Source organism: Lates calcarifer, linkage group LG20 (genome assembly GCF_001640805.2).
Source record: "Lates calcarifer isolate ASB-BC8 linkage group LG20, TLL_Latcal_v3, whole genome shotgun sequence".
NCBI lineage: Eukaryota > Metazoa > Chordata > Actinopteri > Centropomidae > Lates > Lates calcarifer.
Window position 1 is genome coordinate 6,955,954 of NC_066852.1, and position 24,322 is coordinate 6,980,275.

Consider the following 24,322-nt stretch of genomic DNA (forward strand, 5'->3'; position numbering starts at 1 on the left):
AGGAGCATACACAAGAAAATCAGGAAACATAGGCAACATATGGCTCTGATCAGAGGGGGGGAAAGAAAGTTTCCCCTTTGGGCTCAAAGAGTTTGAGTCAGGTTTAATCTGCAATGTCACAGCGCTGAACTGTGAAAGTTGTGCCCAAGAATGATGTTTAACACGTGTCACATGGGCCACTGTCACAATAGACCTGAAAGTTCCAATATTAAGCATCCACAATAGTTTTGTTTTTATTATAAACACTAACATCTACAAGTAACTGCATAACTCTCTGGTATCTGAAAGCTGTGTGTAAGAAGTGAAGGGCCACTTAAGTACTTACACTTACCCACCACTTCAATGTGACATTGAAAAACACATTAGGCCATAAAAATGGCCTCTAACCATTATAAACTGGAAGAGAAGCCCACTCTGTCAATCGCTCTGCCTCTTCTTTTTGTTAATATCCAACTAGTCCAACATGCAGTTGTGTCACATGATGACAGGAAGTTGATTCTACCACCAGTCCTATCAGGTCCTCCCTCCTCTCTTACTGCTTACACATCAAGTCCTTCCCTGGTAAGATGAAGAAACATATTAAGGAGGTTGAGGAATATCTGAGTCTGTGTTTGTCTCTGCAAAAAGGAAAAAAATAACTTTGCTGAACAGCTGGATTGTCTTCACCAATGTCCTCTTGGCTTTTTTCTACTTAGACAGGGGCCCAGCTCTCTGTAAGATGTGGCTCAACTTCTATCTCAGCCTCTCTGGAAGAGACAAGAGTTTGCTGATTGATGATATGTACGCTCACTCTTCATCTCTCCATCTGAGACGTGTTGTGTTTGCTAGCCCACATCACCATGCTACTCACACAAGCCAGGGGTGTTGTCAACTGAAGCCAGGCAGAAAAGCTGACCGTGAATCTGCTGACAAATTACCGTCATTAATCAAGATCAGTGCATTCTTAGCAAAGCAGCTCTCATCCTTTGCCATTAAAGCACTGTGCTGAGAAAGACGCTTTGCACTGGGCCAAGGCAGAATGGGAGAGAGCTGGGTGAGAACATTTGACACTGTGGGTGTCTCCTGTGGACATCTGTCACTGTTCTTGGAGAAAAAAAAAGACATTTACTCTAAATTTTCTGGACAAGGCACAATAAGACTCAGGCCACCAAAAAAGAACACTATTTGTCACACCACCACATGATGATGCATCAAGCATGGTGCAGTGCCACTGACATATAAACATGAATGCTGTATATAGTTTATAGTACATAGTGTATGCAACCAAGCAGGGGAGGCAATAATAAAAGCAGAGATTTCCACGTGCAACAATGATCTATTAGCAGCACTCAATACTCATAAAAGTTAATGCACTTAGAAAAAGGGAGCTCAGAGCCCTGCAGGTCAGAAACTGAGTAGTACATATATATATATATAGGTATATGGTTCTATACCATGGGGGGTGGGAGGATAATCCCTGTCAGAGTGTTCAGTATCTGATGAACCATTGTACAGTCCATAATCATAAACCATGTGCATATGAGTTCACTAAGCCAAGAAAAAACTCTGACAGGGGTGAGGAGCTGCAGGCAGAGCAGCGTGAGGGAAGAGGGGGATCAATGTAAGTGTGTTAAACTCCACAGAGTCCCACTGGGTGTGGACAGAAGAAGAGGATGTGGAAGAAGGCTGCAATAATAGAAGAAGTAAGAGCAGGGGTCATAAAAGTTATGATTCAAACTGGGCTTTTTTTGCTGCAAGCTGCTGGGGAGGTAATAGTCTCCTCTCATATAAACATACACCATAACCACTTCTAGATGAGGAAGCACCGTACAGCCCGATTTGGCATTACTCCTTTTTCTTGACACTGCAAAGGCCTGTGACGCATTTATATCCCCCTGTTTAATCCTTATGGATGGAAAATGTTAGTTGAAGCCTTCATAATGCTCCTAATGACAGGATCCTTATCTTATTTTGGAAGTGTCTAAGTTGAACCTTCCAGATATACATTTATTTAGACAAAACTGGGTGTCATTATGTTGTTATGTGATCAGGCTGTGGTTAACAGAGGGTTTTCCTTGGGGAAGCCCTGCTGACTCTGAAAGTAGTGTTTATATTCTACCACATATAAATATAAACATAGAACAACAAGTGTATGTTTGTAAACAGATGCCAGCACGGCCTCTGTGTCATCTAAATTTCCTAATTACTGTACCCGGGTTCCCTTACTAACAAACAACTTACTCAACAAATCTCTGTCTCCTTCCTGTGGTGTAACTTTGTACTGCAGCCATTACACTCACCATTATCAAATACCTAAATCTGAACAAAAAACACAATCCCAAGTGTGACATTGGCCTGTTGATTGTGGTCCTTAATTGGGACAAACCCCTTAAAATGTTTCATATTTATAAACTACTTGCATCATTCTGTCCATGAAATACAATGTAGGCTGCAGGCTGTGCAGCTTTAAATAAAGCTAGAGGCCAGTAGAGCGTCCCTGATAGTGGATCAAAATGTTGGCATTCCTGTAGCACCACCTGCTGGACAACGAATGTTAAAGACATAATTCTCTCACACATAACAGGAAGTCTAATCACATGACCAATTATGCAAAGAAGTAGATAAAAGATCTAGCTGAAGAAAGACTAGATGTGGTTTGAAATAAATCAAACACGGTAAACATTCTCAGTAGTTGAAATCCACTACACACGAGAGAAAAGACTCTAGAGGAAATGGATGAAAACTTGAAGCTTACTGAAATGTTACTATGATGTAATACTGCTGTATGGCATGAATCTTACCTGAGCAAAGAGAAAAACACTGTAGGAGTTCCTGACTGAACTCTGGTCGACCTGAAGCAGACTGTTTTTCTTCCGCTCTGACTGATCCTGCAACAGCCACATGTCAGTGTTTCAGTGCAGAAGCCAAATAGTGTCCAAGTAAAGCTAACAAGATTAGGACTGGGTATTCCATTATGATGCAGAAGCTCTGGAAAATGGACAAAAGGCTGTACCTTATGATCAAAGTCAGCTGCATAGTAGCCATCATTCAATCCAAATATGATCTCATTTGGATTCCTGGATCGAATCTGTGGACAGAGCGAGGCAGTTGAGGCTTATTGTGCAGACTGAGTTGAAAAGAACAAAGGACAGCAGGCATCTGGATGTGAATGAGACTAAGCTATCTGTTTATGAGGTTTGAAAATAGTCTAACTGTGAAAGAAAGGCAATAACACTGACTTCTTTTACTGTACTTTACAAGTGCTTTGACTCAGTTCTCACCACAGAGTTTCAATGTGCAAACCTGTTCAAGCAAAGTTCTTACCATTAAACACAAATTGCTGAAATTACATTGATAATTAAAATTTTTAATCATACATTCAGTTCTCAGAATATAGACACCTTATATTAGAGGAAGTATCAGTGTCTGTTACTGTGCAGCTAAATTTTTTCTAATTTGAACATGATTACTCAGCACTGCAACATAAATGCTAATTACTTCACCACAACTTCCATATATTTGAAAAAAAGAAAGAAAAAGAAATGCTCTATGTTGTACAGCATATCAGCTCACTATATTTTAAATTCTTATGACTTACAGGTGACAGAAAAAAGGTTTGACTGCCTTAAGACTATTTTACTTTAAAACATTTTTCAAAATTCAGTAGTAAACATAAACAATGTTGTAGGGCTGGGTGATATGGTCAAAAATGTAATCATGATAAATATTTTTATGTCAGCCAATACTGATGATAATCACGATAAATATGAAATCATTATTTCTTTTAGGTTTCAAGGCAGATTTTTTGCCCCTGAGAGAAAGTTGAAGAAACCAGATAGTTAATTGTGGTGTGTATGATTGGCAGTTCGTGATTTATTTCTGTGCATGCTATCAAAGCATGGAAATTAATTCTACTGAACATTTACCAACCATTTGTTATATTTCTATTGATTTTTTTCTATTGATTTTTTATTACTATACAATGTTGTTTTTCTCTTATTGTGTGATATATAACCTAATTTGTTTCCATTTTGTGTGTTTTGTTAGATTTGGGCACAAAATTAAAAATATAGTATTTTGTGTTTTGTGTTTTTCAAATTGAAACTCAGCAAAATACTGTAAAATGGACCAAGTGTACAACTGTATTCACAGGTTTTTTCCTCTAACCACTTACACAGCATCTCTGTATTTAGCCTGTACACAGTTCCTCCCACACAGAAATCCTTGTGACAAAATTGTATATTGTGTGGTAGCTGACCTGCTGCCCCGTGTATCTGAGGCCATCCAGATTGACCTTCCATTCTATGAGGAGCTGATACTGTTCCTCCTGTCCTCCCCAGATCCTCACCACGAAGCAAGACACTGAGGTATCCAGAAGGTCTGGCAGCATGCCAAAGTCCAGGCTCCGCCAAGTCGGATTCTGAAAAATACACACATATACACATGAGGATAGCAATAAGAGTACATTATACCTGACATAACAACTGATCAGAACAATAGGCGGTTTATTTAATTTAGTGAGAATAAAACATCCTTCACAGTCTAACAATTTTATGTCAGACAAGTAAAGGCAATATAACCAGGAGTCTTTTTAATGTGTATGCTGAAGAGTTTGGCTCAAAATATGAACACAGAACTGTGGAGTGCCTCTGACAAATTCAATGCCATAATGTGACCTCTATCCATTCTAAAGTAATTGAATCATCCTGTTCTACATTAACCCTAAAGTCTGATCCCTACTACAGTTTGTTCTCTGCCCTTGAACTTCCAGACTGACAGCAGTGAGTACTGTTTCTACTGTAGCCATTTACATCATTCAATTATGTACCATTTCCCTCCATCAGAGAGAAAATCTCTTGCTCTCTGGGTCACTTTCAAGGACAGCTTGGAGAGGAACGTCAAAAGCAGAAGTACAACCCACAGGGGGTTGCAGAACTAGTGAGAGTCAGTAGCGGAAGCTGGGGGTATAGCAGCAAAGAAAACAGGAAGACAGACAAGAAACATTTCCCTGGAAGAACGATGACAGGAAGGAGACAGAATACTAGACAACGAATGTCAGCAAGGATGTTAAATTCAACAGGAGGAAGTTGGGCTGAGAGATGACAGAAGTCCTGACTGCTGCAGTCTATTTCACAGTCACAGAACTCAACAGTATGCCTGGAGAGAAGCTTAGGTCAGCTCTTGACTAGGCACCAAGCCTGACAGTAATGGCTTACTATCCCTGGCTGCTTCTATAGCTTCAAGTGGAGCTGCATCTGCCACACAAAGACAAGTGGGAACAGCCAAAAATCATAGTAATATACAGTGAGGTCATTTATGCAATTCACATGTAATGTAAATGACACAGCACATATCATATTTAATTCAGATCTGACATTTTATTCATGCACAGCACATCACTGTTACTTTGATGTTTGACAACTTTTAAGTTCAAGTGAGGTTAAAGTGAAACAAGAAGTCCAAAGGTGGCTGAATATGGGACAGGCAGATAGGCAGCAGGTATAAATGCCAGCCTTAGCATTGGTAAGGTGAGAATAAATCTTTCATTGTGGCACTGCATGGTGACCAGTGCACTAACACACACTGCAACAGCAAGCTGCAGCTCAAGATAACATTCCCAGGAGGCAGAAATGAAGAGTTTGAAGATTTATGTAAGTTTACTCACCAGTGAGTCTCGTATGACTTCACTCTTGTAAAAACCTAAAAAGACATCAGAGAATGCTGATTAAAACCAGGAAAATACACTCATGCACAACCAAATGGGTTAAATCTCCCCTAAAATAGAATTTAAAAAGAGATTTAATTTTGAATTTAAAGTAATTTCCTGCTGGATAGCAGATACATACATTATCATTAAAGTCTAGATGACTTTAGTGATAATGTCATCTAGAGTTCAGTCTTGAAGCTTGTCCATACACAATGAAGACATTATGGCAGCACCCATGCTGATTTTCTGATTCACAGCTGAGAGTCATACATTTAAAACAATTAAAGCTTTCTGCATTTTCATATTTGTCATGATCACCTTAGCTTTCTTGACCACGAAGGAGCTGCATTAGTTCAGAGAAGTATAACGTAATGGACACTGTACGTATAAAAAGTTGAGTCTGTAAATAACGGACGTAATCACTGTCAAATTACACATGGAGAGGTGTGTGTGTGTGTGTGTGTGGGAGGGGTGACCACACTGACCTCTTGATATGCGGTCTCCTATACAGAGGTGGAGGGTGAAGTATGTGTCCAGCAGTGGAGAACCATTCTTGTTGACAATGTTTCTGGCTGCTATGCTCCGGAGATGACGCAATCGTCTCTGTTTAGCAGGGGAAAGTAGAGAAAGAGATGGAGATCAGAGCTGTTCATTTTTATTCGGATCATGGGACAACTGAGGATGAATACTATTTATGCTACTCTGAAGACACAGAACCCTGGCTGGGTGACTAGATAAGTGAAAAGAGATCAATGAAGATTCACATACCCCATCACATGTATAAGGGGCCAAAAACAGCAGTTCTCATACATAGAGACAACACCAGCTGTGACAGCCTGCTAGACATCAGCAGGTCAAATAATAGACGTCTGACATTTTCATGGTAGAGCTAAGTGGTAAGTTAACTCGGCAGGCATGGTGAGTCATGACAGTCACATGAGAAATGTATCAACGTTTTTACCTCTCAAATGATTTGTCCCAGAATCTACTAATTACAATGAGGCAACTGCAGAAAAGCCATCATTTATAAATATGTGACTGTCCATGCAAAACAGAACTCAGTTTATCAGTTCATCTTAAAGCATACCACACCAGTAATGCACAGTTAAGACATTCCACCAATACTTCCCTCTGTGTAGAAGGTGGTGTCTACTACTGTCAACTACAAAAAATCTAATATTTAATAGGAAACACTGATGTCAAATAAATGATGCCTGGAAAAGCAGCATGTGCATGGACACACAAGAGGCACAAGTTCCCGCTTCAGGCAAACACGTCAACACAGCACAGTTTCTCTCTTGACCAGCAGGCCTGGCCCCTCTCCTGCAGCCATACTGAGACTAAATCTGAGTCATGGGATTCCCTATAAGATTAAGGGCCCCAGAAACAAAAACACTGATTGTTCCACAGGGGACTTTTAACCTCCTCCCCCCTTTTAAATGTCAGCGTACATTTCTGAATGGGATAATGTGGACCACAGGCAGAGAGAAATGGTTGTGAATATATGTGTAGAATAAAAATACTGTGGCAGGTCAGCCTATCCAGAAAAACTACACACATATCAGAGCCCTTACTGTAAACTGCAAGCTCAGACAAAGATTAAAGTTAGGATCAGTATTAGTTGATCGCGTGTCATAAATTGATCAAGATGGCGGTATGTGACATAGTGATTAGTGTGACAAAGTGATTAGTTGGTCACAAACCTTGTGCTGAACATGCAGACATCCCATTTCCATAGAAACTGGACAAGCAGTTAGCAACACAGAGCTGCATTTTAAGTGAGTAGAACTGATATGAATATTAATTCCAGTTTATCAGTGTCACCTAGCTAAAACTAATGCAGTCAGAACAGGCCTGAAATAAATTAAATCTGCTTAACTAAAAAAAGCTATTAGCTAAGTGTACAGTATTGCTGTCATTGTGCATAACTTAGCATTACTAATTTAATAAATCTCTCCAACTCCACTAAAGTCTTTCAACTTTGTGTCAAATTTGGCAGATGCTGTCTCAAAGTGCCTCTTTAAATAAAATAATATACAGTATATGTCAACACAAAAACATATTATTGGAACACTGAGTGTCACCATTTTTGGCTGTCTCAGGGAGACAAAATGAAAAACTTAATTCTGCATGGGCTTCTTAATTGTGCATTTTAGCAATTTACATAACTGGATTATGATAGTGACGAATTATTTGACTGTGTGATCCACTAGCACAGGTTACACAATTATGGCTAACTTGACTAACTGTGACTGTGATTTTGTTCAAGATTCACACTTGTATTTATCACTGCATACTATCAATTGAGTCATACATCTTTCATCTTTTGGAATAAAATAAACAACAGACAACCACTTTCATTTTTGTATTGCACAAATACTATTAATTAAACTTTAAGTTTAATCCTTTTCAACCACATAGGTACACATCTCAGAATCTAAGACTGTTTCCACAAAAAATAAGAACACATGAAGAGAACTGATCTCTTTAGAATTAAAAGGTCTTTCCTGAGGTTGAGACCAGTGAATCAACTTGTGATTGGTTAGCAAGTTTACTTCTGATAAATTAACACTACAGCAAAGCAGAGCTGGTTGATATAGAGGAATAATACTGATTCATTATTGATGACTGAAAAAAGGTTTATATGATCTGGGGTCATATTTGTTATATGTGCATGGCCTCTGAGAGCACCACACATATCCCCAAATGCACTCACATTACAGCGATATAAGATGCGTGAAAAAGGTTAAAAGAGTGGATTAACCTAACAAATGCAGATAATTTTAGACAGAGCATGTGGTGTGATAATCGATTTGAGTATGAGAATTGTGTGAATCATATGGCCTTTGCAGTCACCAGATCTCTCAGCTGAACACCTATGGGAGATTTTTTACTAACGGTGTTAGACAGTATTCTCCAACATCACTTAACACCAAATGAAGGAATATCTTTTAGAAGAACAATGTTCAACCCTCCAGTAGAGCTTAAGACACTTGTAGAATCTTTGCCATTGAAGCTGCTCTGGAGTTTTTATATTGGTTTACCTTTACATCTGGTCATCCAGTCGTGTATATACATATACACATCTGGTCAACAGTTCATGATATTTATTTATTTTTTTTTTTTTTTGAGATTCTGTCCATATCGCACTGACCTTCACCAGAGCAAGCACTCTCAGTGCACAGCATCAGTACTGCATTGAGTACTGATTGAGTTTTATTGAGTATTGTTGAGGGTTGGGTATATCTGTAGTGCTGCATCTTTGAAGGTATTGCTTGTATCTTTTTTTTTTTTTTTTTTTAGGTCTCAGTGTATCTGTACTGTTAGCCAAAGGGCCAGTAGTGCTGTGCTGCTGGGACTCTGTTTTACCATAGAGTTAGAGATCTTGTACTGAGGGGTGTAGAAAAATATACAATCAAACTTGATCTATTATAGTTCTACATCTATATTTAAGCATTTAGCTGATGTGTGTGTCCACAGATATTTCCAAGTAGTACAGCTGTAAGATTTCTCATATCACCAAAATGCAACCTGTAATGACCTGCACTGGTCATCAGTCTTATGCTTCTGTAATATTCATGGTGACCGATTAATCATGGGAGAGAGCACATGAAACAAAACAAGAGCTAAAATGCAGAGTAATTTTTAAAGGAATAACTAAATGAACATGCAGTATTTTCTGCTTTTTAATAATAACAATATTTAGAGATGCAAATTGTTTTTCACAGCCAACACAGTGGAGATAATTGGAATTTCACTGCAAATAAGTTTTTCAAATGCACATTTTCAATGCTTTGGGGATCACAAACAAAAGAAAATTCATCTCCATTGTCATTGGGTGGCTCCAGAAGATCAGAAGCATATAATTTATCTTGAAACCTCAACACAACACTGAAATTATTTGCATGGCTAGACACCACTAAGAGTAAGTGGCAAAACATTGTGTTTTGGGGGAAACTGATTACTTAAAGAGCAAAAGAGGTTGTAATGGTGACAGAAAATAAAGCTATTTTACCTTAGTTAATACAACAATACTACTAAAAACAGCATGTCAAACTTTCATACTTTACCTCTGAAAATAACTCATGGTGGAAAACCATTCATATTTATATATAAGTTATCTTGTTTTAATCTGAATAAGAATTAAATGTGCTAACTTTGTTTATTGAACAGAACTGTTGACACAGTTTACAGTGACACACGTTCACACTAACTACATTATCTAAATGTCCATCTAATGCAATCACACACTTAAACGATGGACAAGGGTCAAAGGGTTAGATTTTTTAGTGCAAGAGGAAATTAAAGTGTTGATATAACTTTTCATTTTGTCTCCCTTATAATGTTCAATATAGGGAGTAGGTCATGTAGAGCAGAGAAGGCTGGAAAGCTGAAGCTCATGCTGTGTCACTGAGATCCACACTGTAACCCCAACAGGATGCAAACTCCAGCAGGACAGCTTGATGAAAACATGTTCTTGCATGAACATAAGATTTTTTTAATCTTGTTCATTTGACAGCTGCACTCACAGTTTGACTGGACAGCAATTCTCTGCTGTAGACATTTTGTTTCCTGGAGTGGGCTGAAGTTAACTGTTAGCATTTTACATGTAGTGTCAAAATGAATGAATGAATGGATATGAGATTCATTTTTCAGGTGTCCAACGAATTCCCCGGCTTAACTAAGCATAAATGAAATTAGTACATGATTTAGACATTTTTCAAATCACAGTAAAACAGCTGTGAGAACTGTAATAACATATGCTACTGATTCCCTTCAACTTAGCTGTCACCTGAGTGCTGACACAAAACCAAGTTAGGTTACCATTAGCATCAGCACACTAGCTTCGTACACAATTACTCGTGTAGAATGATAGATACTATCGCAAAAGAAGGCAACACGTTGAAAAAGTCGGGCTCTGAAATGACCAACACCAGCCTAACTGGTTTCAATCTGTCTGGGCTGTCAGTCTAGTTGGCTACATTATTTTTCAGCTAGCTAACTATTAGTTAGCAGTTGTTAGCTAACTAGCTAGCCTGACAGGCCTGCCGTGTGCAGCAGTTGTTCCTGACGTTGTAAACTAGTATATAACACATTGACGCCACCGGTCCACGTTCTCCTGGGTTCGTTTGGATGCAGTTGGTATCAACATGGTCTCAGAGGCTTTAAATTTACCTGCTGGGATGTGAGCTCTACATGTAAGGCTCGAGAGGATGAAGCTCCAGAGTTGGTGACAGAGGCGGCGGGGATGGCAAGAACCCGACCGGTGATGGAGTTCATCCTCCTGTCGGCATCTAATGGGTCCCCCTCATTCAACAAAACATCCCATCCTCGGCATCCAGGATAATCGCTTTAAATTTTACGAAGCTCGGAACAACCATCCAGAGACATGCAGACACGGACTGTTTGTATAGAGAAAGCGCTACAACAGCTGTCAGCTAACCAACGGGACGTAAACAAAGTACAGGCTATTTGCTACACTTGGTTCGGAAATCCGTCTCCGGTCGGGAGGCGCGACAGTTAGGCTTCTTATTGGCTTAAACTAACGTCCGTCACCTGGAGGCGGTCCCTACTACTTAAAATTCACATTGCTATTGGTTTTCTTATCTGTTTATCTTTTCGGATGAGGCGGGAGTTCGTTGAAATCTGTCAAAGCTGCAAAATATAAGGAAGTTGCTTAGCACAGCGTGACATGCAGGTGACAGTAATGTACAAGTAATTTCTCACTAACAATCTCCATTAGAGCCAGTACAAAAAGTGACAAAAACAATTCAAACTTTTATTGTTCTGGTGTATCAGGGGCTCTCGTGAACCTCTGACCTTAAAGTACACAAACAATAGACTATACAGCGAGAGCAAATAGAAGATGCGGCCTTAGTGACACTAGTGAGACATCTGATCGATAGTTACCAAACTGCGCTCTCTGGAATATTTTCTGTGCACAAGACGCATTCCGTTATACTATTTGATTATTATAATTGCAGTCTAAGTAATGGTTAGGCCATAACTACTTTATATACATAACAATGTGTCGTATTTTGTAAGATGATTGTGTGTTTAGTATGAAAATCTGCAATGAATCTGCAATGTATTTTTAACTACAGATATCAATAAATCTAGCGCAATATAATCGTATTGTTTCCATCGTATTGAATGGTATGATGTGAAAATACTTAAGTTCAAGTACCACAGAATAACTCAGAATACAAGTACTTTAATACCTCAGAATTGAACATAAGTACATTATCTCAGTAATTGTACTTTATTTTCTGCCACTGTTGGATTTTCTGCTTACCCTAGTTAATGAATGATTTGTGAGTCTTTGATATCCTGACTGCAGAATATAAATAAAACCACAAGGGGGCATGATCCGCCAAATACAGGAGATCTGAGTCCACAGGACCACTGCACATTAAAAAAAGAATGGATTATTTTAAGCTTTTTGGCTGTCGTGTGTATTTAAAACATGTCATGCCTGGTAACAGACCTATTGACCTACAAAATAAGAATTTCAAAAATACTTAATCTGAGATGGCCAAACTGTCATATATATATTTATATTAAACTGAATTTTTTCTTTCTTTATGGATCAGTTCCAATGTTGACTAGTTTCCAACAGAGGAGAGTAACTAAGTACATTTACTTAAGTACAGTTTTGAGGTGCTTGTAATTTATTTCAACATTTTGTTCCACAAATTTACTCTTCTCCTCCACTATTTCAGAAATATTGTACTTTTTATGCCCCACAGTTAACATACAGCTACAGCTACTGGCTACTTTGCAAATTAAGATTTTTCGTCCCAAACATCACCAACCTCCAAAATATGATGCGTCATAGATAAAATTATACATCACTCTATAATGATAATTATAAATTGTCTCCAACCCAAGCATAACACAATAACACTGTGAGGGGCCAGTCGACATCACACACATCCTAATATATTCATTCATCCGTCCATCCATTATCTATGCCACTTATCCTTAAGGATCACGGGTGGCTGGAGCCAATCCCAGTTGACATTGGGCGAGAAGCGGGGTACACCTTAAACAGGTCACCTGTCTATAACACTAATACATTTCACCTGTAATATTTCTCTGCTTTAAAGTAAAATTTTGAATGAAAAAAGTACATGCAAAAGTATTTGTACTTCATGATACTATTATTTTTCTTAGGTAAAGAATCTGGGTACTTCATTCGCTACAGCCAGTTTTAGAATTGTTAAGGTCAAAAACTCATGCTGTGCAGCTGGTCCTCAAATCCAAACAATATTGTACAATATTTAGTTTCAATAGATACCAAATATTACAGACTGAATTTTAGGCAAAAGCTAGCTGCAGTTAGATTTAGCTGAAATCATCTGGAGCATTTCTATTTAACAGAATGACGTAGTCATAAAACCAGTGTTTTTCAAAACTGTACTTAAGTACAATGGGCATAAAACCAGTGTTTTGTGACTACATGGGTAAATTTGTAGGTTAATACTGACAATGCAGTGATTATATATATATATATATATATATATATATATATATATATATTGTTGGAGAAGCCTGAACTTTTTTGTGTTACAGTGGCTTCACAGGTGTTATTATTCAATTTGTGACAAAGATGACACATTGGAGAAGTGTCCAAAGACAAGACACAACACACACAAGTCCTTCTGAAAACATACAAAAGTTTAATTTAAATATTGGCAGACAGATGATGCCATTCATTATATAGACAGGTCTCACTGTGTTTATTGCTTGCAAATTTACTGCACAGGGATTACACTGCTTTTTGTAAGACATCACATTGCTGAGAACAGAGGAAAATTGCTCTTCAAATGACAATCCTATAATTTACTGCCTATCTCCAACATGACACAAACTCACTTATTTTGATGATTCCAAGGATACCTCATCTATTCTCATACTCTTTCTTTACATAAGTACTAGTGACACCCTCAAATACAACATATTCCCAGTAATAAGGCATTACCCAGTGTGATTCCTTCTTATTCAGCAATCACCCATGATGCACTCAACACTGGAATCATTTTCACCCACAAAACTACTTTATCATCTTCAACTGCTGCTCAAAACTTAAGATAGTTGGCTAACACCACCTGAACATACAAGACTTTGCTGTAGTTTTTACTGCATAGTCAGAACACACCCATCCAGACCTGGACATCTGTGGGACAAGAAAAGGAAACCAAGCCAACCAGCACACTGATGGTCTTGGAAAAATTCTCATATCAAAGGCATTTTTCTTGAGACAAAAACCTCAGAAGGTAATCGGCAATACAAAAAGTGCATCAGAGATATTCATTGAGAGACAAGCACTAAAATAAGGCTTTTTCCTCTCTACAGAATACAATTAATACTTTATGGCATTATACAATCAAAAGGCACAGGTGTGCATTCATAATGTGAATCCACTGTGTAGAATTCCTTTCATACAGTAGAAATACATGTGTGTGGGGGGACAACATAGGTCTTTGGCTCAATTAACCTTTAGGCTTATTATCCCAGTAATAAAGTGGTACCTTCCATTTGCATTGTTTGTGCGTTTAGCATATTAACAGGATCTTAAAGAGCTTAGGGAAAATTATATGAATGTATGAATGAAAGAAAACATTGGCACTTCTTTAAAGTCCTGCATGTTACCTTCCAGCCCCCAAACTTGATGCCTTCACTGAGAAAATGGAAATAGAAACAAGAAAGGCACATCTTTTGTGCAACTTTGTCCAACTGTACTATTCTTCATACCTGCCATTTCCTGAAAAGGAAATATGATTATAAGAGGGACAAATGTAGAGAGTAAAGATTTCTGTAGCAAACATGCTCGTGAGTAGAGTTTGCAGTCCAGAGAGATAATCCAACCCCAGGCACCAAAATTGGGGGAGGGCGGAAGGGAGCGGAGGGGTCTGAAGATGCTGCCACAGTTCAGAGCTTCAACAGGGCTTCCTTCGTCCTTTCACTGGATGTACAGGACATCGCTCTCTTTTAGGCCAAAGCGGGTCTTGTACTTGTCAAAAAGGCACCGGAGAGACTTGATATACATTGCATGGTACAGATCCACCATCTCTTCAGTTGGATCCTCAATTTTTGGCACTGTGATTGGTTCCCCAACTATAATAACAATAAAAAAACAGGAGGGGGTTAAAAGAAAGAACCAATCAAACAAACCCTGAATTGAAATTCGCTAGCACCAGTGTCAAGTGTTGACCATTAGTACACTCTTGAGGCAGGAAGAATCAAACACTGAACTTGTCTGTTCTGCTAAGTGTGTTCATCACTGTCCTGTGATAACCTGTACTGATACAGCAGAGTCTTTGAGGAGTATTGACATTTTAAACCTAACTCTAATCTGTACCTCTTTAGATCTAATCACACAATCAAAATAAACATCAGCAGACAAACTTGCCTATGGTGGTGATAGGGTTGCAAAAAGGCACAATGCCCCAGGAGTTGCCAAAGAAGAGACCACATCCATGGAAAAGGCATGGGGCGAAGCCTAAGATCTTCTGTAATCTCTTTTGGAGAGATCTCCACCAGGTTCCCTCCTCAAAGATCACCTGTTTGTAGGCATCGTTCTCTCCAAAGGAATACACAGGAACCAGGTCAGACCTGAGGGGACACAGAGGAGGTCAGTCAAACATCAGTCAGCAAAACAAGTGGTTTTTAATGGTGGAGATTAAAAAGAAATGAATAAGGATAATACCCCTGTTTGCAAAAAGCCTATTTAACAAACCTTCTTTTTTTTTTAACAACTCATCACTGTAACATAAACTCTGCAGACCTGTTACGTCACTGTTTTATGGAGGCAACGTGCCAATCATCATGAACCAGTTCAGGTTACTGGTCACGTACACAGATTATGGGAGTTCCCATTTGTGAAAGCAGACATGACTCATTTTTGTGTGGATCTATAATTACTGTTACTGTTGGTGAGTAGCCAAGTTTTTCTTGTGGCCAGCAAGTATGAAAATGTATTATGTATTCTGGAAACACTGTGGATTGTTCTAAATCTACCTGCATCTGTAGCCAATCCTGAAATTTAACATTTGATCAGTGGCTTAAAACATTTTTTGACCTAGAAAAAAAATTACATTTTTTTTTACCTAGAAAACATTTCCTCTATATCACCACTTGAGGATGTTTTATGTACTTTTTCATTGACCAGTTCTTGCATGGAGCATCATCAACACCAGGGATTCCAAACCTTTTTTGGCTTTTGGCTTTTTGGCCCTTTGAAACAATATAAAGTTGACAACCCCTTATCAAAGGTTAGATATTTCTGTGAGCCGTGAGCACTGCAGAGAGTGATCTTTACCTTCTCTTCTTATTTAAAGCCAAAAAAAAACAAAAACTGTCCAGTATCATATAAAGCATGAGAAGTTAAGAGAAGTTAAGCCTCAACAATAATCATAAAAAAAATACAAATAATTTTATGAAGCAGAAAAGGTTTTTGTTCTTCTTTCCTGACTTGTTGATCATCTTAAAACTCCTGAGTCAGGAACCATTATTCTGTAATGTTTACCATCTGAAACATGGATTTAAAGATAGCGACCTGTGAATACAGGTACACTGTAAACATATCTATGTTGGCAAGGTGAAAGGCTTATGTTTGATACATTGTGAATATAAAGCATACAACTACTCTATTTCATTTATAAAATAAAATGAGTGTCACTCGTTACACAACTGGCTTTGATTCTATAAGCATTAAAACAAAGCTGTAATAGTTCCTCAAGTGGACCCAAAGTGACCTCAATTCACAGTCTAGGCTTATTTCTAAAGCTAAAGTGGTTGTTCTGAATATGTTGTGCATAACTGCATGTCTTTTCTAACAGGCTCTAAGCTTCTTTGGACAAGGTGCATACCATGATAATCCACAGAATATCTGAGAGGGTTCAGGTTTGTTTGGGTTCGCAACACAGACCAGCGGCTGTGTCCCTTTATAGTGATTAACGCCCCGCTGTGTACAGCCTGATGCCAGCTCACACAGTCTGACCCGTCCAAATGGGAACGGCATGCCACAAGGAGCGCCAAGCTTCATGAGGGACAACACTACACATTCATAAAAGATTTGGTAATGCTCTTTGTGAGGTCAATTTCAACCTTTCTGGGAGTAATAATTAAGGGGTTTAATCATTCCAATGAGTCACTACAGCCCTGAAAATGACATTTACGTGTTAAAAACAGATTTAGTCAAGGCTATGTTTAGTCGCTGCCGCTGCACGTGTCCTTGTGTCTGAATGATGTGCAGCCAGCTCACCCTTTCTGCAGGGCCAGCTTCACGAAGCCTTTGCGATTCTTCAGGGTGACAGCATTCATGCCTGGCGCGCAATGCAGAGACTCCGCCGCACCTCCGACAACAATGACCACAGCATTTCCCGTCCCGTTACAAGATAGCAGGTAGTCGATAGAGTTCTTGTTCACTGGACAGATACCTGAGGGGGAAAATAGGAATGATACTTAAAATTATAGTTGATAAGCAGTGCTCCAGAGGCAAATTTATTAAGTTGTTAGACCTGTCAACATCTGCAATACTACACAAGTGCAATGTTGTCTTTTTATATACATCTATAAAGAATATTTTGACATTTTCCCTGTCAGACCTTGTCAAAAGCTGGCTGCAAATATTATGAGTGTTTCAGCTTAAAAAAGCATCATTTGTCAAAGCATGTTAAACATGAAAAAACAACAAACATCTGACTCACTGCAGCCAAAAACTAAAATTGTTGTCTCAAAACGTTTTGCTGAGATTGTTGCACAGAGAAAAACCAATGAGGGCCATCTTGAAATAACATGTACAATATCCTACAGTAACCTGTGTAAGTAAGTACAGTATGTATAGGCAAACAGCCACTTACAACAGAACAGCTAAAGCTCCATAAATCAGTAAAATCAGGACTTCCAAGTAAACAGAAGCTGTATCAGCTGTGCAATAGGACAAAGGTCTGGTCTCTTCAGATACAGTTATCATTGTTATCAGACATTTCAAGAGCTCAAACAAGACCTCACGGCTTCTCTAATCCCCTCACCTCCAGACATCAGGTAGTCTCGAAGCACGGGCAAGCGGAAGTTGCCTGCCAGGGTCGCCAGGGAGGGCTTGATGCCCGGGAATTTCTTGGAGAAGCCGGTGGCTTCAGTCCCAAAGTTGCAGAAAGCACCAAAACAGAAGATGCCATGGGGGTGGTAGCCAAATATGTAGTTCCGGCTGGGCAGCAGGTTGTGGGTTTTAATTAGCTGAGGGACAATAGCACAAAGACGACCAGTGAGAGGCTGATTTCAATATGAGGAACACAGTGCACACACACCAGGAACATCTCAGAGGGGGGAAAAGGCTTGAGGACAGAAGCAGTGTCCTATCCATAGCAAATACACACTGTATACAATGTACAACTTTAATTCAATTTACAGTGTTTTTTTGTTGTTGTTGTTGTTTTTTATAAAAGGAGAAAAATAGTATAAGTACATCTTTACAACTAGATCATTTCTGCTTGAAAAACTCTGTTGAATACTGATCCATTAATCGGTGGCTGGTTGTTTAAGCTCTAAAATGATGCTATACATGCTCTGTACAAATATAATCAAACTGCAATTTTAGAATGACACTTATAATTAAACGTATTAGGGTAAAATGTTTTTTTAAGTTTGGTTTACTGAGGCATTCATACTTGATTCACCACCATCCACAATTTGTTTTATTTGTTAGTATGCAGAATGGATTTGGGACACCGCTTGGGTTTGTGTAGAAATAGGACATCCTTATCAGCTCAAACCAGACACAACTCCTCTGTCCATACACAATAGACACCTGTTCAGGCTGGCAGCAATAAAGTACAGTTCAAACCAGCCAGCATTTTTTTAACCACTTGGTTTCATGTTGAGTCTGTGAAACTGCAACATTTTAACCGTGTAACAAAGTGTACACAAAGTTCCCTTGGTAGCTAGTCAAACAACAGTTGCATAACCACATTAGCAAAGGAGATCACATTAAAGATCCCCATAGTATCAGAGGACAACACCTGGCTGGCTGTTGTTGGCAGATGTGGAGGGTTACAGTGGGATCAGGGAGACTGCTGCATTTATCACTTTGTCTGTAGGAGATGGTAAAGAGATGGAGACTCGACAAGATTCACTGGTTGCGGCTAAAAAAAAAGCCCAGAGGAGTCTTTGTATCTGGTGTTGAAGCAGATCTACACACTTGTTCACGAACAGTCACAGTCCAGACTTGCAGTCATCGTTTTGATTTTAAGGCTGGTTCAGACTTTGACCAGTTGGCTGCCAACTCATATAAAGAATAGTCATAGGTTGATGATAGATAGAGAATTCCTGCCCTACAGACAGCTAATGTCCCTGTAGATATATTCTGGTCATTCTGAGCTATGAGACAGTAAAAACGTCACTGAATGCACTTTTAAGTGACTTGTTCAACACTGTCACAATAGATGAACTTTCATCTACACACCTCGGCACATGTTAGCTAATAACTATCATTTCCACACTGACAGAGAGCTAAAATTTTGCAACACTGAGATTTTTTTTTTTTAATGAGAGAAACATGGAGAGCCAGTGGGCATCAAGCCTCTGGGTAATAAAAGAATGATCTCATCAACTCACAGAGACAAGAAGCTACATGGTACACACAGTACAGATCAATGTGACGAACAAAGTTCAGCTGCAATGAGTAGGATTTCAAATTCAGCCTGCAGCCTTCTTTAGCTTCTGCTCTCAGTGCAGTCAATAAACTCATCAGTTCCTGAATACAGGGACTACTTCTCCTTCAACTGAAGTGACTTCATACATTTAAACACAGTCAGTGGTTAAGATTTTCCTTGATATCACACAATGTGATCTGTACAAATACTAAATGTGACATTTGTTACATGGATCAACCTTATTGTAGGTGACTGCAATGACAGGCAATAATGCAAGAACTGCCAGATCTGTTTATACTAGAGCTGAAACTAATAGTTATCTTCATCATTGATTAATCTGTTGATTATTTTTGAGTAATCAATCAGTCATAAAATATTGGAAAAAATTTCCATCACATTATCCCAAGGTGCTAAGCGAAGTCATCAAATGTATTATTTTGTTCGACCAACAAAAGCCCACAGATATTCAAGTTTATAATAAAATAAAAGCAGCAAATCATCTCACTGGAGAAGCTGAATCCAGACAGTGTTTGGCATTTTTGGTTAGAAAATCAATAAAATCACTGTTAATTGATAAATTATAAAAAAAATTGTTATTGATTATTTGTTGGTGATTGATTAGTTGACTAGTTGCTGCTCTAGTCTGTATAAAAGTGGGGATTCCTGTGACTACTGAATGAATCATGCTGAATATATCCAATGACACATCTCCTCCCTTTAAACACACTAACCTTGACTTCTGCAGTGACATTTGAGGCATGCACAGCTACTGTTCTGTACCAGTGTGTGTGTGCTCGTTTGCCTTTGTGAAAACACTTTTTGGCCTGAACCAAAGATCTAAAGATGCTCAGGGGGAATACCTGAAACACAACAAGCTTAGCACTGCTCTTTAGCCTATCACGTAGAACAAAGTCTAAAAGTCCCAACCAGCGTCAGTCCCTCATCATAATCAACACAGGACAAGGAACAGCATGGAGCAGACAGCTGATACCTGATCCACCCCTGATAAGGTTATCTATAATGTCAGACCTGTGCATGGCTGCAAAACTGATGAACTAGCTTAATTATACAGTCCATTTTTACATGTATTCATGGACAGAGACATTTACCTAAGAGTCAAGCAGGTTCATGGTTCATTTGTTGAATGACTGCAATCCCCGTCCCTCCATTCCTCTGTTCTGATAGACCAAGAAACTGACTAACTAACTTACCCTGATCGGGAAGTAGTCTCGGAAATATGTCCACACTGTCCAGCCCCTCACCCAAGAAGACCTTCTTCCACCTGAGGACAACATCACAGATTTAAAAGAAAAAACAAACAAAAAAAAACCAAAATCACTCCAGTGTACATCTTTGATTAAAGGACAGGTTCAAGTTTCTTTAAGTCTGTCACATTTGCGTCTTTTGTCACTGTGACTGTAATCATTCAAACATCTCCAGTGTAAGGATTTGCTGCTTTTCTTAGTATTATACTGAAATAATTTTAAGCCATTTGACATTTAAATAAATTTAAATTTAAAAAAAATCAATCTTAGGACACACTGAATCAGGTTGTGGTTGCTGTAATTGTTCCTGTTATCTATATTGGCTGCAAAGAGCTTCCATCCTTAAAATCAACAAGACTAAGTAAAAACCTTGTATATGGCTGAATGGTGCAGGGTCAGTGTGTGAAATTGAAGACATAACTGAAAACTTGATGGATAATGTAATACTCTAATTAGTATATTTGTCACGTCATTGCCACTAGGTGCTTTTAGGAACAAAAAAGCTGCTAAATGGGTCTGAGAAGTCCATAAATCTTGAGACAAAGGTGCAGTAAACACCCCCCCCCCCCCACCAGTTCATTTTTAAAGAGTGAGGGCCAACATTCCCATTTACATTCCTGTATATAATGTATAATCAATTAACAATTGTAATCAATTAACATCTTCAAATGGCTCCTTTTATTGGCCTAAAAACCAGTAGTTAGTCTTATATGCTGTCACGCTGATAGATAGATAGATAGATAGATAGATAGATAGATAGATAGATAGATAGATAGATAGATAGACTACAAACACTGCTGATAAAAGCATTATTATTATTTAAACATTTTTAGACTCAAAAATGCTTCTTCCAATTTAAGTTTTGAGAAAAATCACTTCTTAAGTAACAGCTATTTTTGACATCTTCAGTGTGCTACCTTGTTTTGGGGTGTTCCAGTCGATGATGAGCCAGGCAGTGTAAATGGCAGCAATCAGCCAGCAATCAGTGCAGAACATGTAGATCAACAACACAGTGCAGGCAGCACCTGGAGAGGAAAGAAAAATAATTTATCTAAAATCATCTAAAGGCTAAATATTCTGTTAAAGGCTGGAGGATTTAACAACACCCAGAAGTCATGAACCAGTGGGTGTGCAGCTTAGTGCCTTGACCTCCTTATTATGAGACTAATGAGACTAACTCTTCTAGGTTTCTTTGCCGTCTTTACAGCTTAAGTGAAATGCATAGGGGCGCCCACACACACAAACACTGTCACTTACCCATGGCTAAGAAGCTGATGACCCACTGCAGCACAGAGATAACCTGCAGATGTTTTTCCATCTTGGATCTGCAGGGCCAGAACGCCACCGGCAGGTCCTGCAGGGCAGAGAGGATGCTGGAGCCTGTGCCTGGAGACAACATGAGCAAGAGGAGAAACATGATCAGAAAAGGAAAGTTTTATTGAAGCTCACCAGTGGATTAGAGACAGTTACAGAAGCTTAAGTAGATGAGGAAGAAAATCACTTGGTCAGAAATCAAACTGAAAAGGTAACACACTCATAGTAGTAATATTTTCCTAGTCCTGGTTTGTGTTAAACCAACCTGTACGCGAACAGCAAACACAACAAAGAGATTAATGATTTCCTAGAAAACTGTGTCAAACCATGCAAACTTGATGCACACTTAAGCCACAGACACACACACACACACACACACACACACAGAGAGAGAGAGCCTCAGCAACTCACCAGCTCTTTCCAGTCACCAGCCCATAAAAGCGAAGCCACACAGCCACAGTACATGTGAGGAGACAGTGTGCAAAGATGGAGCATCCAGTAACGGGACACATTAAGAGAGACTAAAGCTAGTCAAGCTCGTACCACTGAGAGCCAGTAAGAAGAAGATCCCCCCTCCAGGAAAACGCCGTCGTCTAATCCCATCTGTGCACACTGAAAATAACCCAGCACCGAGCTGATGGTGGTAATACCTGTAAACTATGAAGCTATGACTGTTTAAGACTGTCACTGCTTGAGTGTGAGCCAGTAGCTGACGGAGAGAGCTGGCCAGGATACACTTGGAGACCAGTTCATGGCTCAATCTGCCAATTTACAGTACATGCTCAAAGTCCTGCTGTGAGCCAAATCAAACTGGTCACCAAACACAGAGGTAAACTAAAACTGTCAGGTCCTGTAGCCGAAGCAGACCATGTGCTTGTCAATATAACAGCCTCAGTGATTCTGTAACTGCACTGACACACTCATCTACTGTTGTAGAATCAACTTAAAGGATAAATTCACCTTTTTCCAAGCATATCAGTTCTAATGTGCTGTATTAAAATGTGACTCCATCATTTTAACTTCCATTGTGACAGTCTCTGGGCTGATCCTGAAATCAATTCACTTACGCTTCACTTTCAAATTAAAAGTCTGGGTTTCTGACACAGAGCAGAAGAGGGGCTGCTTTGCATTAGAAAACCTCTATTTGTTCACATTTGACAATGAAAAATAAATCCTCAGTTTGCTTTGATGATAAACTGCAATAATGATATCAGATGGAGAAAACAGTGCTAACTTATCTTCTGTCGTATAATGTTGTGTCTTTGTAGACATAATAAGTTGCAAATAAAATAAAGAATATGTTATTCACCCCGCTTTTTAAATCTTTGGGGCGGGGGGGGGGGTTGCTTCTGAAAATGAATGACATTTGAATCTTTAACAGCATGCTATGTTTTAAAGGGTTTTTGTGCCATTTCTACAGTTCTACAGTTTCCCTCTAAACTCAGTAAAAAAGTGTTTTCCAAACACACCCTGTCAGATCCAAACTGGCGCGTGCCGTGTGTCTCATGTCTCGCTGACCTCTTCCACGAAATACTCTTCATTTGTTTAACTACCTGTATTTGGTGTTTGTTTGCCTGCAGCTGCCCTGTTACACTCTTCAATCCCGAGCCGTCTTACCTTTGAGGACACCAGAGTAAGCAGCAAGGATGGTCTTCATGGCGGCTCGTTGGATGGTTGAGGGTGCCGGAGAAGAAAAAACACTCTGATGTTCGCTTGCTGTCAGGATGATAAAAGTCCAACCTACTGCTTCTCAGTCATGACTGCCGTCATCTGCAGCAGGCTGAGGCGCACAGCGGGCATTTAATCAGTGCGGGGAGGAGCCAAGAGATCCGGACACAGTGAAGGAGACTGTCTCAGCAGCCGGGGAACCTGTGGAGGTGAGGACGTACTCCCTGTTCAGCAACACGCAGGCCTGCAACACTGAGGGTCATGCGCCTCTCCCCTTTTATTTATTGGGACTGTCACGTGGGTCAACAGTGAAAAACATGAAGCGTGTATTGACCATCTCTAGTTCACCTCTGCACCAGGTGAACACCTGAGTCTTTGAGTTGGAGGAGAAGTCTCACTGTGTTTCAAACATGCAGTGTCAGATTTGGGCAGTCTGTAATGTTGTATACTGTTCTATATTACTCTGTCATATCTCTGGATGAGAAGTCAGTTTTCCCTGATTTGCTAAATGTAATATTCAGGATGCAGGTTACTCTGATACTTTATCTGTTTCATCACCATGAAAATCATTTGCTTCCTATGAGGACATGGTCAGGTCAGGTATACAACAGCTGGTATTTATTTATTTATTATATATTATATATTTATTTGTTATTATTCTGTATGTTGTTGCTGCATCCTTTGCCTGTGGTACAGTATGTTCCCATTGATCCGATAATACCTAAATATAC

The 24,322-nt window shown here is 39.2% G+C and overlaps 2 protein-coding genes across 2 annotated transcripts in view; both read right to left on the minus strand.

Moving 5' to 3' along the window:
- The window catches only part of uvrag (UV radiation resistance associated gene), an 81,474-nt gene extending 70,440 nt beyond the window's left edge, over nucleotides 1-11,034 (minus strand). Inside the window, exons 1-6 of the mRNA XM_018692092.2 lie at nucleotides 10,862-11,034; nucleotides 6,172-6,289; nucleotides 5,645-5,679; nucleotides 4,238-4,399; nucleotides 2,993-3,067; nucleotides 2,794-2,867 (exon numbers count right to left, since the gene is read on the minus strand). Coding sequence (XP_018547608.1) covers nucleotides 2,794-2,867; nucleotides 2,993-3,067; nucleotides 4,238-4,399; nucleotides 5,645-5,679; nucleotides 6,172-6,289; nucleotides 10,862-10,966 — 569 coding nt within the window. The 5' untranslated portion in view covers nucleotides 10,967-11,034. The remainder of the gene's footprint in view (nucleotides 1-2,793; nucleotides 2,868-2,992; nucleotides 3,068-4,237; nucleotides 4,400-5,644; nucleotides 5,680-6,171; nucleotides 6,290-10,861) is intronic.
- A 2,311-nt stretch (nucleotides 11,035-13,345) lies between these two features.
- dgat2 (diacylglycerol O-acyltransferase 2) lies at nucleotides 13,346-23,855 on the minus strand. The gene is made up of 8 exons (XM_018692148.2): nucleotides 23,541-23,855; nucleotides 21,867-21,995; nucleotides 21,527-21,634; nucleotides 20,556-20,626; nucleotides 17,725-17,929; nucleotides 16,956-17,130; nucleotides 15,102-15,304; nucleotides 13,346-14,806 (listed from the first exon to the last, which is right to left on the minus strand). The coding sequence occupies exons 1-8, from the start codon at nucleotides 23,578-23,580 to the stop codon at nucleotides 14,652-14,654; spliced, it is 1,086 nt and encodes a 361-aa protein (XP_018547664.1). The 5' UTR covers nucleotides 23,581-23,855; the 3' UTR covers nucleotides 13,346-14,651.
- Between the last annotated feature and the right edge of the window lie 467 nt (nucleotides 23,856-24,322).

Bases quoted from the DNA above. Each gene is read 5' to 3' on its own strand.
- dgat2 (XM_018692148.2), bottom strand. From the start codon at position 23,580: ATGAAGACCATCCTTGCTGCTTACTCTGGTGTCCTCAAAG. The intron at 20,627-21,526 runs GTAGCACACTGA...TGTTGTCCTCAG, and splicing joins CTGGAACACCCCAAAACAAG to GTGGAAGAAGGTCTTCTTGG. The intron at 17,131-17,724 runs GTGAGGGGATTA...TTTCCCCCTCAG, and splicing joins AGACTACCTGATGTCTGGAG to GTATCTGTCCAGTGAACAAG.